The sequence below is a fragment of the Chaetodon trifascialis genome, chromosome 19, assembly GCF_039877785.1.
Source record: "Chaetodon trifascialis isolate fChaTrf1 chromosome 19, fChaTrf1.hap1, whole genome shotgun sequence".
In the NCBI taxonomy this organism is placed as follows: domain Eukaryota; kingdom Metazoa; phylum Chordata; class Actinopteri; order Chaetodontiformes; family Chaetodontidae; genus Chaetodon; species Chaetodon trifascialis.
Genome location: NC_092074.1, coordinates 7564129 through 7580477, shown reverse-complemented (window position 1 = coordinate 7580477; position 16349 = coordinate 7564129). Strand labels below are relative to the sequence as shown.

At 45.2% G+C, this 16349-nt stretch overlaps 1 protein-coding gene across 1 annotated transcript in view; it reads right to left on the bottom strand.

Annotated features, from left to right (window-relative positions):
* ches1 (checkpoint suppressor 1) overlaps positions 1 to 16349 on the bottom strand; it is a 53750-nt gene that overhangs the window by 21789 nt on the left and 15612 nt on the right. Inside the window, exon 2 of the mRNA XM_070987067.1 lies at positions 6382 to 6981. Within this exon, the coding sequence (XP_070843168.1) occupies positions 6382 to 6963 (582 nt within the window). The 5' untranslated portion in view covers positions 6964 to 6981. The remainder of the gene's footprint in view (positions 1 to 6381; positions 6982 to 16349) is intronic.

Genomic DNA, 16349 nt, shown 5'->3' with positions numbered 1-16349 from the left:
CCTATCTGCACTATTATCACATATACACTGACCGAGCACACAGCACACCACATGTACTGCAAGAGGTCAGTTCACTTCACTGCAGAGAACTAAATACACAAAAAATACACAGATGGTAACATTGAAAGTACTACTACTAATCCACGCATATTTACTCTGTAAACTTAACCAATCCGTCCTCATATACTTTAATGGGTTAGTTTGGTATTTCTCATATCTGTGCGTTAAATACGAAGCCACAGCCGGCAGCTGTTAGCTTAGCTTAGCATCAAAGACTGCGACGGCTAGCCTGGCTTTGCACAAAGGTCACAAACTCCACCTACAGCTCACTGATCGACACATTAGATTTTGTTTGTTTGATGCAAACAAACAAAAATAAAGTCAAAACGAGGCATTGTGGCTTCACGGAGGTGCACTTCTCTCCCGAAACAAACTGTAGTTTTTACAATTTGTGAGAAACAAACAACATAAACAAACGGATGTTAATTAGTGAGCTTCAAAGACGCTCCGGAGTGTCTCAGATTTCTCTGCTTTGGCTAGCTCTTCTCCTGTCTTTAGGCTAAGCTAACTATCTAATGGCTGCTGTTTCATATTTAATGTCGTGAGAGTGCTATCGATGGTCGTCTTATATAATTCTCAGCAAATAAGCACATTTCCCAAAATGCTGAACTCCTCCCTTAAGACAGACAACATTCTATACTATCCTTAATGTCAACAAATCTCCTTAACAACAACGTATTGATGCTCCTAATAAGTGCTGTGTGTGATATATCTTATTCCTCCACTGTTGAAACGTTCATGAGATTCACTGTTGCACTGGCTGACATGTTGCCTTATTACAATGGACACAACCACATACACTGTCCAGGTGCTGCAATTCTCATGAGAGCAGAACATGTGTATGAATCCGCACCGGAAAATAGTCCCCAGAAAGGATTGAGACACGGATCTGTAGTTGGTTTGGGTAAGAACTCTTCAATCAACCACTATAACTACACACACTGCCAGGCAACTAAACTACAGCTTTAAGAAGTTTCATCATAATTAAACATGGCATCCATATGCTGCAGAGACACATTTAAACAGTTCATTCTGCCTATTACGAGAGGAGAAAGTAAATTTTGCTTTCAACTCAGTCATGATATGAGATTAACTAAGATGCACGCTGCACAGAGAGCTCGGAGCTGCCACTCTCGGCGCACGCAAGCCATCAGCATAAGAGGCTTTGTTCAATGCACTTCCACGTGCATTATGACTTAACCTATACGAGCAATCTACAGCTTTATGACTGCATACGATTTCATGATGGGCATCCACAGGCGGAGGGGAAATATTAACCCTAGTTGTGTTTAAGCCTGATTAAAAACAACTGTGATACAGGGATCCATCAATACTTAGTGTACATTTACAGATAAACAGAGGATTAATACTATAGCATACATACAGACGAATGTCTGAACACCGATTAAGATATTGAGTCCAGTAGAGGAATAACAGCATGAGGTCTGAAGCAGAAGTGGATCTGTGGTACGCACAGAGAGACAGCAGAGGATGGAAATGTTTTGACAGAACTTTTAAAGAGGAAAGAGGCAGAAAGAGGGAAAAGAAAGAGAAGAGGGGGATATTTCTTCTGACGAAGTTGCTTGAAACAGGCCAATTCTGTTCTCGTTGAAGGTCATTTGACGACAAAGAGACAACAGGACGAAGAGGCCGTGCTGGGTGTAAAACACACATTGGCCATTGTTGTCAGTACACACAGAAACAGAGCGGGGTAAATCTTTCCTACAGGTGTTGTGAATCGACTTTTCTTCCACAAGTACCAAACCTGTTTCCCATGTGGTTTTAATTTAAGCCAGAGTTTACCCCAGTTTGTGCTTCTCCTGCATGTATTTTTACATTTCAGTCTTTTGCATCAGCTGTTACAATAGAGTCACAGACACAAGCCTTTGCTTTCCTAAACACTGGGCAAACTTTCAAATACGTCTGCAGGTCAATTGCCAACACTGGAGACATTTCCAGATTCCCCAAAGACTCAATCCTGCCGGCAGGAAAAATATTCCATCCGGTTCGCAGCACATTTTAACCGATTTCACAAAGTGCAGCTCAATTCCTTCAGCCAAACTTCAATCTGTGACTGGAATATAATCAGGAACGCTCATAAATTCTCTGCAAAAACACTGATTACAGGAGAGGCACAAACTGGACCTCGTCCAATGTAAGCAACTCCCAAAGCACCAATGATATGTTGTCACTTAGCAATTAATTTCACTCAGGTCATTTGGGTTTTGGTTGTTCCATAGCTTGTCATGGTGGCATAATTCTCACATCCGTGAAAGTTCTCCAAGGACACCAGCGAGGACCAATCTCACAGATGTTTAAATTGCCTCCCTTAGGCTAGACTGAACAAATGGTATGTGACAGCGGCGTTCGTCCTCACGCTCATGACTCCCAGTGACAGAAACACACGTTAGACACAAGTTTTAAACCAAATAAGAAAAGCGGTTACCAAAACAAAGCCAGCCGGTATATGTTAATAGCTTATTAAAGCAGTATTAAAAGTGGCCACTTGGGAAAAAAGCAGAGCGAGCTGTAAACACAACACTGACATATTATCACCTTATAAAGCTGATCTGGGTATCGTGCTAGCAAACAAGTGGCTGTTTATCCATCCAGCAGACAGGATGCAGCGTTCATTTGGAGCCATGCTTCTCTCCTTTTAGGCCTGTTTTGGTCGCCACCAACTCCTCAGGGACATATCTGGCTCATTAGCCTCTAAATGCTCCATTATGTACGTCAAGTAATTCCGAATTTCTCCGTCTGCTGTTTGGTGCTGGGAAGGTGAACCAGAACAGTAAAGTTGCAGGCTGTTTAAAAAAAAAAAAAAGGGCTGGAAGATGCCAAAAAGTTGCTTAGAGCTGTGGGAAAATGCAGAATCTGGTGGTAACTCAGCAGGTTTGTCACGACGGGTGAGCCCTTGCATATTATACATAGGAAATTAAACAATTGATCGTCTAAAAAAAAAAACCCTTTTAATGAAATATAAGCTCACTCCAGATGCCCTGAGTTCAAACTTAACGAACGAGGGATGCCTCCTCTCTGAACAGGGCGAGGTTAACGTAGAGGTGACACACTTAAGCGCCAAACCGAGAGAAATCACAGCGAGTCTTAGATTACAAAACTGCCTGTTGTCTCTACTGTGATTTCATAAGAGGCGTGGAGAAATACATCTCTGTCAGTGAGTGTGTGTGTGTGTGTGTGTGCCGCGCCGTTACAACGCTGATCTCCAGCGCTGATCCAGAAGTCTGAGGGCAACAACACTTGTCATTAAGGCATGTCATTCAGCACAGTGAGGAATCCTGTTTGTAAACAAAGCCATGGCAACCGCGGGACTCACACTCTCTCACGCTCTCGCTCGCAAGTTTGCACACTCACACGCAAGGCTGACACGCACACACACACACACACACACACACACACACACACACACACACACACACACACACACACACACACACACACACAGCAGCAGCAAGCTTATTCTAAACTAGTCCCCATCTTGTCATCTGCCTGGATATGACCCAGAAATACAGTCACTGGAACAAATAGGCCACTGTCATATTAATCTCCACCTCTGTAAATTGATGGAAATATGATTTGGTGCGTTCAGAGTCAGCCATGTCTCCCCTTTCTCTCCCTCTCCCCGTGTGTCTGCATCCCTCTGTCTATCCCTCACAACGCTAACTTGACCTCCCCTTAACCAAATCCCCTTCTTCCTCCCCCACGGCGAGTGAAACATAATGCGACGTAAAGAAAAATAACTTCGACCCCGTAATTGCACACTCAATTCAAAAAGGCATAAACAGGTAGAAGAAGAAGCAAAGCAGGGAGAGAAAAGGAGTATTCACATGCAGATATTCTCAGTGAAACGCTCTGAATGGTGGAGTCTGACTAAAATTACAGAGATTCTGTAATTGCAGCTTCAGATAAAGCACGGCACTTGGCAGGTAGAGCAGGAGTCTGCAGAGATGTGCCCTCATTTCTCCACCGCCACAGCAATCGCCTGTGTGTGTGTGAGTCCTTTTAAGCATTCATGCATGCTTCAGAGCGTGCGTGTGCGTGCACTTGTTTGTTTGCGTGCGCTTTTGGAAGCGCGCGTGTGTGCGCACGAGAGAGGGGGGAATAGGTTTGAAGGGTTAATTAGCGTGCTGTCTTAAACGGTGTGCAGTGACAGGAAGACAAGACAGGCTGTCCTTGCCAAAATCACCTTTACACATGCACACACACACACACACACACACACACACACACACACACACACACACACACACACACACACACACACACACACACACACACACACGCACACACACGTACATATGTGTATATAACACGAGAGGAGGACAAATGCTCATTCTCCCCCACTCAGCACCTCAATACCCATCTGAAGCTCGTATGCGCATGCACACATCTTTACACTCACGCGCACACACACGCCTAAGTCAGTAAAGCCAAATCAGTTTTCCCGTTGCTACAGCAACAGCATACTTTTATGTCAACTGCAACCTAGTTACTATGGAGATATGTATACAAGAGAAACTCTGTGCCGTTGTAGTCAAGGGCCAGATGACAGCATAGCGTGAGGGTGTGTGCGCAGACACACACATGGATACACACACACGCACACACACCATGTCCTGTTCATCCTTCAACCATTTTGTTCCTCAACACCTCCCCACACACACACACACATACACACACAGGCATGCATACACGGACGTGCGCGCACACACACACAGAAAGCTCATGCGAAAGGAGGAGTTACGGTTCACACGCTGGTCAAGGAAAGCATAAAAAGCTCCCATATCCTCCAGCATAATCTCAATCAAGCTAACACGCAAAGCTAGCATTGATCCTCGCTGTTTGTCCCCCACCCCCAACACCCTCGGGCGAGATGAAATCTAAAGTCTGCTGGCATCTGTGTTATTAAATCCTCCAGTATTAATTTAGCACTAATTGAGTGAGGGATTCATTCCCCGTTTACCCCGAGTCTTTAATGGAGGAAAATCTGGACAGGAAAGCCAGTATAAAAGAATGTATCAAGACTTAAATCAAAAGCGAAACGCTGCTCCCACTGGGGGAGCACAGAACGTCTGAGTGAAAGAGAACTATGAAAGCAGAGATCATCAACTATTGATAAGGCCGAATCTGGTACAGCTGTAGACAAAATACAGAATATGTTTGACTTCAAGTTGGATATGCCTGCAAACGGCTGATAACTGTCTGGCTGTGAAATAAGTTCTAACCACACATGATAGAGTGAATAATGGGCTGCGTATTTACCATGCGGCAGCACTATTATTTCACCATATAAGTATTCCCAATATGATTGATGACAGGTGATGAAAAACCCTGCATTAGTTTGAATTGGGGCCGGGGATTATTGTCTGGAAGGGGGGTGAAAGTGGCCAATAAGTACTGTCCACTGCTCCTTCCAAGGTGGACATCTGTACGCCATACACAGATTAAAATGATGCAGGAGTTTATATTATTAGACACAACATAGTGTTGTTTCTGACAACATTATAAAAGACTCATATACATGAGAACACCCTTTGTTTCAGCGTGGCCTGATGGTGCAACTGAAATATTTTGGCAGCATTTTACTTGGAAGTCGACTTCAAAGAGTTCGCACATATCTGGAAAACCAGATCAAATAGCTCATATACTGTGGAAGAAAAGAGCTTAATTACTGGGATACTTAAAATTCAGGGTTACACGTTTCAACTTCTGAATGATTAAGACATGCATTCTGAATGGAAATAAGGTGCCATCACAATAGAGCTTAGGAGGATCCCCCTGAGCCTGAGAAACGTCCGTGACGAGCACACAAGAAATCCTGACGCACGTGTGGCAGATAACCATCAGCAAATCCCTTTTGGAATTACAGTTTGGCACACAAAATGTATGTTCATTGATTAAAACAGACAAAATCTAAAAAGGAGCATCCTGCTAACAGCATTAACTCTAGTCTTCACTTTAAGGGCACAGTGTGGACGCAGCTGCAGGAGAACTCGTGTTTTAAGACTCTGGATCATGAGTTTTCACACCGTACTATTGCAATACTTTCCACTATATTAGTTTAAAATAACTAAACATAACACAAGCAGTCATACGAGAATCAGCATTTTTCCTGATTAGTTTAGGAAATATGATAAACAACTCATAAACGACCTGAAGACAGACGCAGAGCAAGTTTTTGATGGTCAAATTTCAGTACGACTTCATTTGGTAATCAAACAGTGTTGCAGATCAATACTCGGCGCTTAGCTCGAGGGAGAGCAAAAATCCAACATTTCTCGACACAACCTCTGATGTCTTTACCTGGCTCCGGTCTTTATCCACCTTCTTGAAGCACTTGTTGAGCGAGAGATTGTGGCGCACTGAGTTCTTCCAGCCTGTGGGGGCGCTTGCAAAGTAAGGGAAGTGCTCCAGGATCCAGCCGTAGATATCCTTCACCGGCAGCCGCTTGTTTGGCGCGTCCTCGATGGCCATGAAGATCAGGCAGCTGAAGGAGTACGGCGGTTTTCGGTTGGCCCCTGCTGCTAAGTCGTACGCCGAGTGTGCATCGCCGAGCAGAGGGTCGTCCGGGGAGGGAGACGACGAGGAGGGCGAGCGGGGGTGCTGACCGTCGGGGTCCTGCAGGGGGGAGACGCTACGCAGCCCCGAGTGGCTGAAGCTGTTGAGGAGGTCGGTGCTCTCGTGGAGCCAGGAGAGGCTGGTGAGCTCCTCGTCCTCGGCTTTGGAGAAGGACGCGGACAGGGACAGGGAGAGGTCAGCCGCCTCGGCCTCAGACGCCGCTGTGGCGGCATCCCCCTGACGGTACGGCGGGCTCATACCCTGCGAGGCACTGGCTCCACTACTGGGGCTCTGGGCCTTCTTACTGGGGGGCATGGTGGGTCCCATCCAGCCCAGGGCTCACTCCTGAAGAGGGAGACAGCAGAGAGAGAGAGAGAGAAAGGGGGAGGGGTGAGAAGAGGCAGAGGGGAAGGAGGAGCAGGGAGAAAGAAAAGGGAAAAGGAGAAAAAAGAAACAAAACAAGGTCAGCTTATGAAATTCAGCTGGCTTCTCACACAAAGCCTTAATTTCTGTTAAAGGCCAAAGGGTGGAGACGCACAACAGGATTTTGACCACACTCCCAATTACGCTGTTTGAGATCTGAGGGGAAAAATATACATCATCATTTTTCTCTGGGGCTTTCTATCCAAGTCTGACTGGGATGGCAAATTTAGTGCTTCATTGGTTGAGGAAATCTGGCCTTGTACAACTACCCTCTAATTACTAGTGTACCAGCAAAGTATTGACATTACATGGGGTTGCTGTCATAACACACTGAACACTGTTAAAAGTCTAGTAGTTGTAGGTCACAGGGATGACTCCGGTGCTTTAACATCTCTACGGCAAAGGAAAATGTTATTGATGAGCGCAGAACAAACTTCAGCTGCTGGGTTTACAACATTACAAATAATGTCCAACGGTCTGTCCACAGCAGCCAACGATCTACAGCTGATCATGATCGGGACATTTGCCAAGACAAAAAGAAAAAAAAAAAAAAAACTGCGTGTGAGCCCTATTCTAATCAGACCATTGTTCTCCTAAAATAAAAGCAATGCTGTGCTTGTTAGACGCAGGCAGAGTGTGGCAGTTGAAGGGGACTGAGGCTGAGTATCACACACCAATCAGAAGGCTCGCAACCAGGCCGCTGATTGTCCTCTAGCACAGACAGCTGTGGGAAGGACCCAAGCAGCAGCTACAGCTAAATGTAATCTGCTCCACTCACCCTGTGAACATGTTTCAGAGTCTGGACACAAATACACACCCTGGCTAGGATGCACACGTGCCCACACACACACACACACACACAAGAGAGAATGAGAACCTAAATTTGCATTCGTACGCAAATTGTAGCAAACCAGGGTGTGCAAAAAGGTTGCAAAGCTAAAAGCAAGCATCCATGTAAACATGGATGAATACACACACACTTATGTAAGCACGCGCGCACACACACACGCAGCAGAGAGCAGCGCCATTAGGACACGGGGATTAAGTCCAGATATGTTCTGGCTGGCCCCCGTGTGGTGCGATCACTCTCTAATCCAAGGTGATCATCGGCCGATCTGTCCCCTCACTCTGCGTGATTGACTGACAGCTGTCACCCACGGCAGCCTGCTGCGCCGTGACAAGTGTCAGTTCGCTCCAGCTCTGGCCGATGTGTCACCATGGCAACAGAGGAAAACAACTCCTCTGTCATTGTGATGGTTTTTCTTCTCTGCGTGTCTGTCGCTCTTCCACCTTCCCCACAAACCCCCCACATCTCCTTCATTTTTCCCACTTTTCCACTACCGCCAACAACTCTGCTTCACAGCGTCCACAGACTGTAGAGGAAGGAAGGAGCTAAATATAGAATTGTGATGTACAGCCGCTGTGCTGTTGCTCCGTGTACAGCCGGCCAGCCTATAGTCACCCCGCCGCTCCATCCGACTCTCTCGGTGGCGCAGGCAACGCTCAACGGAGCCGGATGTCTTTGATCTCCTCTCCTCTTCTTCTTCTCTCCTCTCTTTTCACTTCTCACGCTTCCTGACAGCACGCGTGCTCATTCAACAAGCTGTACCTGTCTGAGGTACAGCGCCGGTGCACCAATATTGACATTGAGCGTAATGAATTCAAATTGGCCCCGGTGACGATAACGCCGTAGCTGAAAATAGTCGGCGCACAATCAAAGGGATGGGCGAGGTGGAAGGGGTGTTTGACAGGCTTTTCAAGGTGTGTGTGCGTATGTGTGTGCACGCGTCTTTGTGTCAGTGTGTTTATGCATGTGTTTGACAGGCTTGTCACGGTGTGTGTGTGTATGAGGGCATCACAGTGACATTGTTCCTGGTAGGAGTCCACTGGAATGCATGCTGGAAGGCTCTGATGCTCTCTTTCTCTCCTTCTCCTCTTCCTCCTCCTTGTTATGTTGCCATAGCGGCAAGGGGGCCATGAAACATTACGGCTGACAGTAAAGTCATCTCATTTTACTGTTGCTATGACAACAAACTCCTCACTGTTGGTCGGGGCCAGCGCGAGCTGCCGCCCAAGCCTCGTGCCTGAGCGTGTGTTTGAGGAGGTGTGTGTGTGTGTGTGTGTGTGTGTGTGTGTGTGCGTGTGTGTGTGTGTGTGCGTGTGTGTGTGTGTGTGTGCGCCACCATGTCTCCCATGGGCGCTCATAAAGCTTAACACACTTGCTCAGCTCTAAACAAACTTTCATGCAACTTCTACAGCGGCCCCTCAGGACCGACTGCTAAAGGACAAAGGCAGATATCGCTCAAGTTCAGACTAAATGATGCCTGCTGAGTGTGTGTGTGCATGTGTGTGTGTATGCGAACGCTTTTGACTGTGTGTGTGTGAGCGAAGCATCCTCACATTTGTTTGACAGATGGGACTGTGCTATTCTCTCTGTCTTCTTCATTCTCTGGATCTCTTTTGTGTTTGCATGCTTTGTTTTGATTTGTGTTCATCTGTGTTTGGCATGTCCACATTTGGCTTAGCGCGCGCACATGTTTTTCCTCCTGCGTTTGTGTGCGCGTGCGCGTCGGACTGTGAGCGCACACCCCGTCTAAGTGTCTGTGCATACCAATGCGATTTAAGGCAGCTGTAATCTGTGCGACGTGTCTCCGCTCTCACTGCGACCCTGGCATCACACCAGGTCTGTTTGCACTGAAACCTGATAACATGGACTTTAAAAGACGCCGTTCAATTAAAGTAAATGGATTTCTCCATTTGAAACACCATTTTTGAATGCTTAGAGGTTGGTGGTACACTTAAGTCAGATTGTTCCTATTATTATGCTGCCATGAATATAGGTTCCATAAGAGTCTGCCACTTAACAAAGGCTGAAAATTACTGTGGCAAATGTGCTGAACATTTAAACTCGCACAGACTCCATGAGTGAAACAGCCCTCTATTCATTTGCATTATTATAAATGACAGCCCAGCGGAAATGATTGGCGGATCAATTGACAAAACAACTGACCGGCAGAAAATGATCATCTACGACAATTTTGAAAATTGATGAATGATTAGGGGGATTTATCCAGCAAACATGTCAGTCAATCACACCTTTTCTGCTTTCAGTGACTCAAATGCAGGTTTTGACAATTTGACAATTCTGATTCAAGATGCACTTGCTACCTTTTTTCTAAACATATCACATGGTCTTCATCAGCAGTTAGAGTTTGCCCGGTTGTCATGGAGATGGATTTTATCCATGCGGCAGTGCTGGCGACAAAAGGTGGAAGAATTTAAAAGATAGTTGAACATTTTAGTTCCATGAGAAGATGGATACCACCCTCATGTGTTCTGCATCAAGCCGCCACCAGCAGCACGTTAGCTTAGTGGAGTCTCCACTGGTTGCCTGGCAACCTCACAGTGAGGACAAGACAGGGAGTGACTGCGCCTGGCCGAGAAAGAGTCTGATACACAACCCCCCAATAAAATCACTAATTTTTACATCTACAGATGTAACACGTTAATGTGCTGTAGAGGAGCTGGTCGGTGCTTAGCTTAACAGCTGCTCAAAAGACTGTGTGATAGAGATGAAAAAGCTACAAAGGAGTCCTTCAGTTTATCATTTCAGATTTCCTAAAATACACGATTAATTGAAAGAAATGAATCTTTTAATGAATCAATAATGAAAAACAATGTCAAAAACCCACTCGAACAGCCAACCATCCCAATCCTAAAAGATCACATTTCTGAGGTCGTACACCTACATAAAATCTGTGGCCATGTCCAAAAAAAAGCAAAAAATCTGAGCTAAATTTGTTTTGGAGCAATTATGATTTTGCCAGGACTTGTTTTGTTGCTGTTTGTCTGACAAGATATTGACAAACCTAAAGGTCCTCGTCCAAAGTGTGCTGCTTGGCTGCAGTTGTATCGAGCCTCCGCTAACAATGGCGCGCCATTAAAAGCAAAACATTTTTAAAATCAATATATCATTACACATTGCTGTCGTCTGCAAAAAAAAGAATGGAGGTGTGAGACGCAGTGGCATTTCAGATTCTAAGAGCTAATGGAGCACCAATTAATGTGATCCAACCTCAGATTACAAGTTGTCAAAGATACTTATTTTACAATCAATCATCAAATCTGAATGAACTGAGATGAGGCCTTTGTTGGTTTCAGATGCCCAAACTGGTCGAGGCTTAACGCAAACCCAGACACTGTGTTCATTTTGAAGAATGTCACTGGCCTCGATGTGACCCTGCTGACCTCTGACCAGCTCCAAACTCTCTGAAGCCTTTGTAAGTGGAGGCAGAGGCCACCAGTGTTTACACGGAGGGGAGAAGGTTAACAAACTCCTCTGAGAGCGGAGAGGGTGTGGGCTAATTCATGTGCTCTAATTGACAGCGTAATCATCCAACACTGCATTCATGCTCTCGCAGATACTTGTCGAAATCACATGCCACATTTACGTAATCCTCAGAAGATCTCCAGTCCCCACTGGCAGCTTTTTCTGTCTGACTCGCAGGCGTTTTGTGTGCCGAAGCCAGAAGAAACATTTCAATAATGCACTTGATTTCAATGTCTTGTGCTGGAGTCTGCTGCAATATTAGCCAAACTGACTTGCAGAGAAATCCCCAAGTCATCAAGTTACAGAAGCACCAAAGCCACATCAATGCAGAAATATTCAAATAAAACCAAGATGGGCTTATGACGTGCTGTCAGCAGCGCATATATACTCTGCTTCGGGTCTCGGCGGACTGACGCGACTATTACAACTTTGTCAGTTTGATCACAGCACGTGATGTACGCAGCAGATCACATCCTCCTGCTACTCGCTTTCCTGTCAATCTTCAGTGTACAGCCCAATAAAGCCAATGCCATGAAAATAATCCCCCTACCCCAGAATGGAGTAGTAATAGTAGTGTAGGAGATAGTGGCGAAGAATGGAATAGTAGCTGGTAGGAGTTATTACTTTGCAGTGGGGTGAGCTGAACCTTGTGGCTCCTCTGGCCACAGTGATAAAGCAGAGAGTCAGATGCACCGAGGCAAAACTAATCTGGAGTTTTGATGACAAAAGGACGACCTTTATCCCTCCTACACATATGCTGGATGGATGGAAGGGGAGAGGAAGACCAACAGTGAGACGCGGAAAATGAGAACTCTCTCACAGACTGGAAAATAATAACTTCTGCTACATATATGTCAACACCGCTTGTAGGAAGCCTTGTGATGTTCTCCATTTTCAGCCTGTGAAATCGGCACCCCCCCCCCCCTTTCTGTATTTCCTGCTTTTCCCTGACGACAAATATCAGGGTTCCAGAGGGCTTTAAAGAAGCAGAGCAGGACCAATCACATCCTATAAGGTCTGAATGTGTCTTCCCTTTATGTCATCCACAGCAGCAAAGACTTATGGAATAGAGGTCAGGGGTCAGGGTGTCCCAGAGGACTGCTCCTGACCCCTCGGTCCTGGCTGCTGCTCTCAGCTGCCTGGCAACATACATGTGCGCATGAACGTAATCAGACACACACAAACACACAGGCTGTCTTTGCTTTTCCCTCCCAGAACTGATTTGATCTGCGCAGAGGACAGCGCTGCAGCGGAGCCACAGGACCAGACCGGCAATCTGAGCAGCCTTAAGAGTCTTTTTCAAATACACACTAACAGTTCTGCAGTGATTAGTTAATCAAATACACAAATAATTTTCTACTTTACCACCAAATGACTGCTGACTTTTCTGCTGAATTGAATTTTCACAGATTTAACAGACCTCAGATGCTCGGGCTGATAAGTCAGACTTCCTTCACAAAAGGAAATGTTCTACTTTCTGGGAAATGTTCTGCTTTTTGGCCATTTGACAGCTGTATGTGTTAAAAAGGCGCAGAGAGCACTGGTTTTATATTCTTTCTGTTCTCAAAAAACTGATTTAAATAATAATAATAATGATGATAAATAATGTAAACAGCTAACCCTGTCTCTTTAGAGACACTTCTTCTTCACTTAATATCAATATTGTGATGTATCGAAGATGAACCGCTTACTGCAAATGGCCAAAATACAGTGATAGTATTATATCATCAATTTACTGTGATTGTCACTCCACACGCTAACATGCTTACCATCCTTACCACCATCCTAGTTTGTTAGCATGCTAATATTAACTAATTAGTGCAAGTAGGCTGCAGCTGAGGCTGAGAATGCTAGCTTTGGCCCGACGAGGGCGTTAGATGAATAATTAAGGGATCACCAGCGTTAATACACTTCATCGAACATGCGAGCAAACATGACTGTCTGCACACAATACATCCAGTAAATGTCGAGATATTTCACTGGAAAAGTAACAGCTTTGACCTGCTGATGGCGTTAGAGGAAAAGTCAGGGGGTTGTCAAAGTTAGTGGGATTCACCCTGTCAGGATGCCTTGGATGTGTGTACAAATTTTCATGGCAATCCATCCAGCAGTTGTTGAGATATTTCAGTCTGGAGCAAAGTGGTGGACCAACAGACTGACATTATTATCCCTGGAGCAATGGCTTGGTTCCAGCCCCTGAAGAGTGAGGATTGGCAGCTTTTCCTCTGTTTCGTGCCACTGTAAATTGAAAATCTTTGGGTTTTGGACAGTTGATCTGACAAAACAAGCAATTTGAAGATGTCATTTTTGGCTCTGGGAGTTCTAATTGGCTTTTTAAATAACATAATCATAGGATGCAGTTCAATTATGATATATGTGGTATATGAAACCTAATTATAGGGGCCTATGGTAAAATAGGTCAAGACCCTTTCTTTGCACCTTAAACAGTATAAGTTTCAGAGTTTGTCCTGCTACAGGATTAAACATACCCCTTCTGTATATTGGCAAAGCAACTAAGCAGATAATAAGCACATAATATACAGTGTATTTAGGTGAGCTGAGCCCCAGAACTTTCAAACTGAAAAATGATAGCACAAACCACATCAATGGGGCCACTGCTTATGCTGTAAGAACAGCACTCCAGTGTTTTACTAAAAAAGCAGAGGTACACACAGTAACTAAGAGACAAGAGCTCGGGAAGGCCACGCGAAATGTATGGAGCCAGAAAATCAAATATTGCCACTGAAAAATTCAAGACAACAAGCACACAGACACACACAGCCTCTGTCCTCCAGCAGGCTAACCAGCAAAGCAAACAGACCTTCATCAGGCCACTACGAAGTAAGTTTGGTATGATTCATCAGCAGCCAGCGATCATGAAGTCGCGCGCACCCGGACAATCAGAATCAGACGTGCACACACACAAAAGCAAACTGAGGCTGCAAATGTGGACACTTGAAGGTGACGTGTGTGTGTGTGTGTGCAGCCTGGAGGTCCCTTGGTGGAGAGCAGGGGTAGTTTGTGTGTGTGTGTGTGTGTGTGTGTGGTGGACTGACTAGTCAGGTCAGGCTTAAAAAAAGCCCAGGCCCACGGCTCTAGACTTCCATGGTAATGGTCATGACACACCACAGGCCCACATGCAATCACACACTCGTGCTCGCTCGCTTGCTCACTTACTCGCTCGTACTGTTGCTCATTCAGTCGGTCCAATCTTTTCTCTGTCACTCAGTTCAGGTCAGGTCAGCATGCTCTCCTCGTGTGGCATTCAACATGGGGTGCATGTGTGAGAAAATAACATTACCATGACTGCTACTGGATGTCAGCGGGGTCACTTTCTGCTTTGGATCCAGATCCAAACGGTTACAATACTCAGATTTGCTAAGCTAAGAGGCTAACGAACCCGTTACTGAATCCTTGATGGAATTTTTTAGCAAAGAGAAATTCACAGGCTTCTCACTTTTTACCAGGCACTGATCATCGCTGTCGCTGGTTAAAACGACAAATGTAGCCAAAGGCACAGATGAAACACTCGGCCACTGTCGAGTTAATGTGCCCTTGCAAGCCGGAGGGAGTACCAGGCTGAAGATCATTTGTTAGAGAAAGACAGAGAATTATTTAAATGACTGTATTATCACGAGTGGACTGAGGTTTTGCAACAAGACCAGCAGAGCAGTGAGTTTCCTCTTGTGGGAAATAATCAGCCAGTGTCACTTTCATTGATCTTACATAGCAGAAAAACAATTCCAAATTCTGAATTTAAGGAATAGTTGAACATTTGGGGAAATAATATGCTTATTCATTTTCTTTCAATACAATACAAAAGGCAAGACGCAATCAGAGCAGCTTAACATTAGCATGTTGTAGCTTGTTAATTTAATGCAGATACAATCGAAATGACGATTTGTGTGTTTTTTTTTGCATAAAACTCAATTAAGAATAAAAATATTACTGTTTGAGCAAAATAAGCTGGATACATTTCGCATGTAAACGAACTTTAAAAGTGATCGTTTTTGAACTCTGGAAAGAGCCAGGCGAGCTGTTTCCCTTGTCCTCGAGTCTTAATGCTGAACCAAGCTGATCATCCTCAGCTGCAGCTCCAGACGTGACCGATCTTTTCACCAAACTCTTGGAAAGAAGGCATTTCCCAAAACGTGAAACTATTCCTTTAACATGCGCTTTCAGCAGAGTGGCGAGCCTCATCTTGTGAAATGATCATCTTATTGTGTGATGTCCGTTTTTCTGTTCAAACATTCATGCATATCGCAGACAGTGCTGTCAAGCTTTAATGAACTTAGCAGTTCTGCACTGGGACCACAAGTACTGGAAGCAATTGTCAGCCGAGGCGTGGAAAAGAAAGACCACACCTGTTACTTTTCAGCTTTAGTTACTTACAAATGACAGCTGAACCTAAAAAATTCAGCATGGCTTCTGATATAATGAGCAGATTTAATACTGTATTCAGATGAGATCAAATGCGACCAGATGCCAACAAGAAGAGTAATAATGATAAAAAGATCACACTCTCTCACCGCTGCCGCCTTTTCCTCCTCTCCTCCCTCCCCCGGCCCCTACCTCACTCCCTCTAAGGCCTCCCTGTCTTTTCTCTTTGACAGTGAGCAGGTCCCTGCTGGCGCTCTGTGCTCTTTTACAATATTGTGGGAAAAGGAGAGAGAGCGAGCGAGAGAGAGAGTGAGAAAAAGAAAGAGAGAGGGAGACTGCCAGAAACACTATACGATATCAAAGCGGCCAGTGCACAGCCAACAGAGCTTTGATAGCGGGCAGGGAGGGGTGCGGGTCAGAAAAACGCGAGGAGAAGAGCTCAGTGAACTGTTTAAAGAGGGGAGCGTGATCTATCGGGATCCCCACATTGAGGGGAGAGTGGGGTGGATGAAGCTTTGAGGTGCTGAGTGGTTTTCAGTTGGATGTCCTGCAGTCAAACAAAAAAAAAAAATTAAGCAGG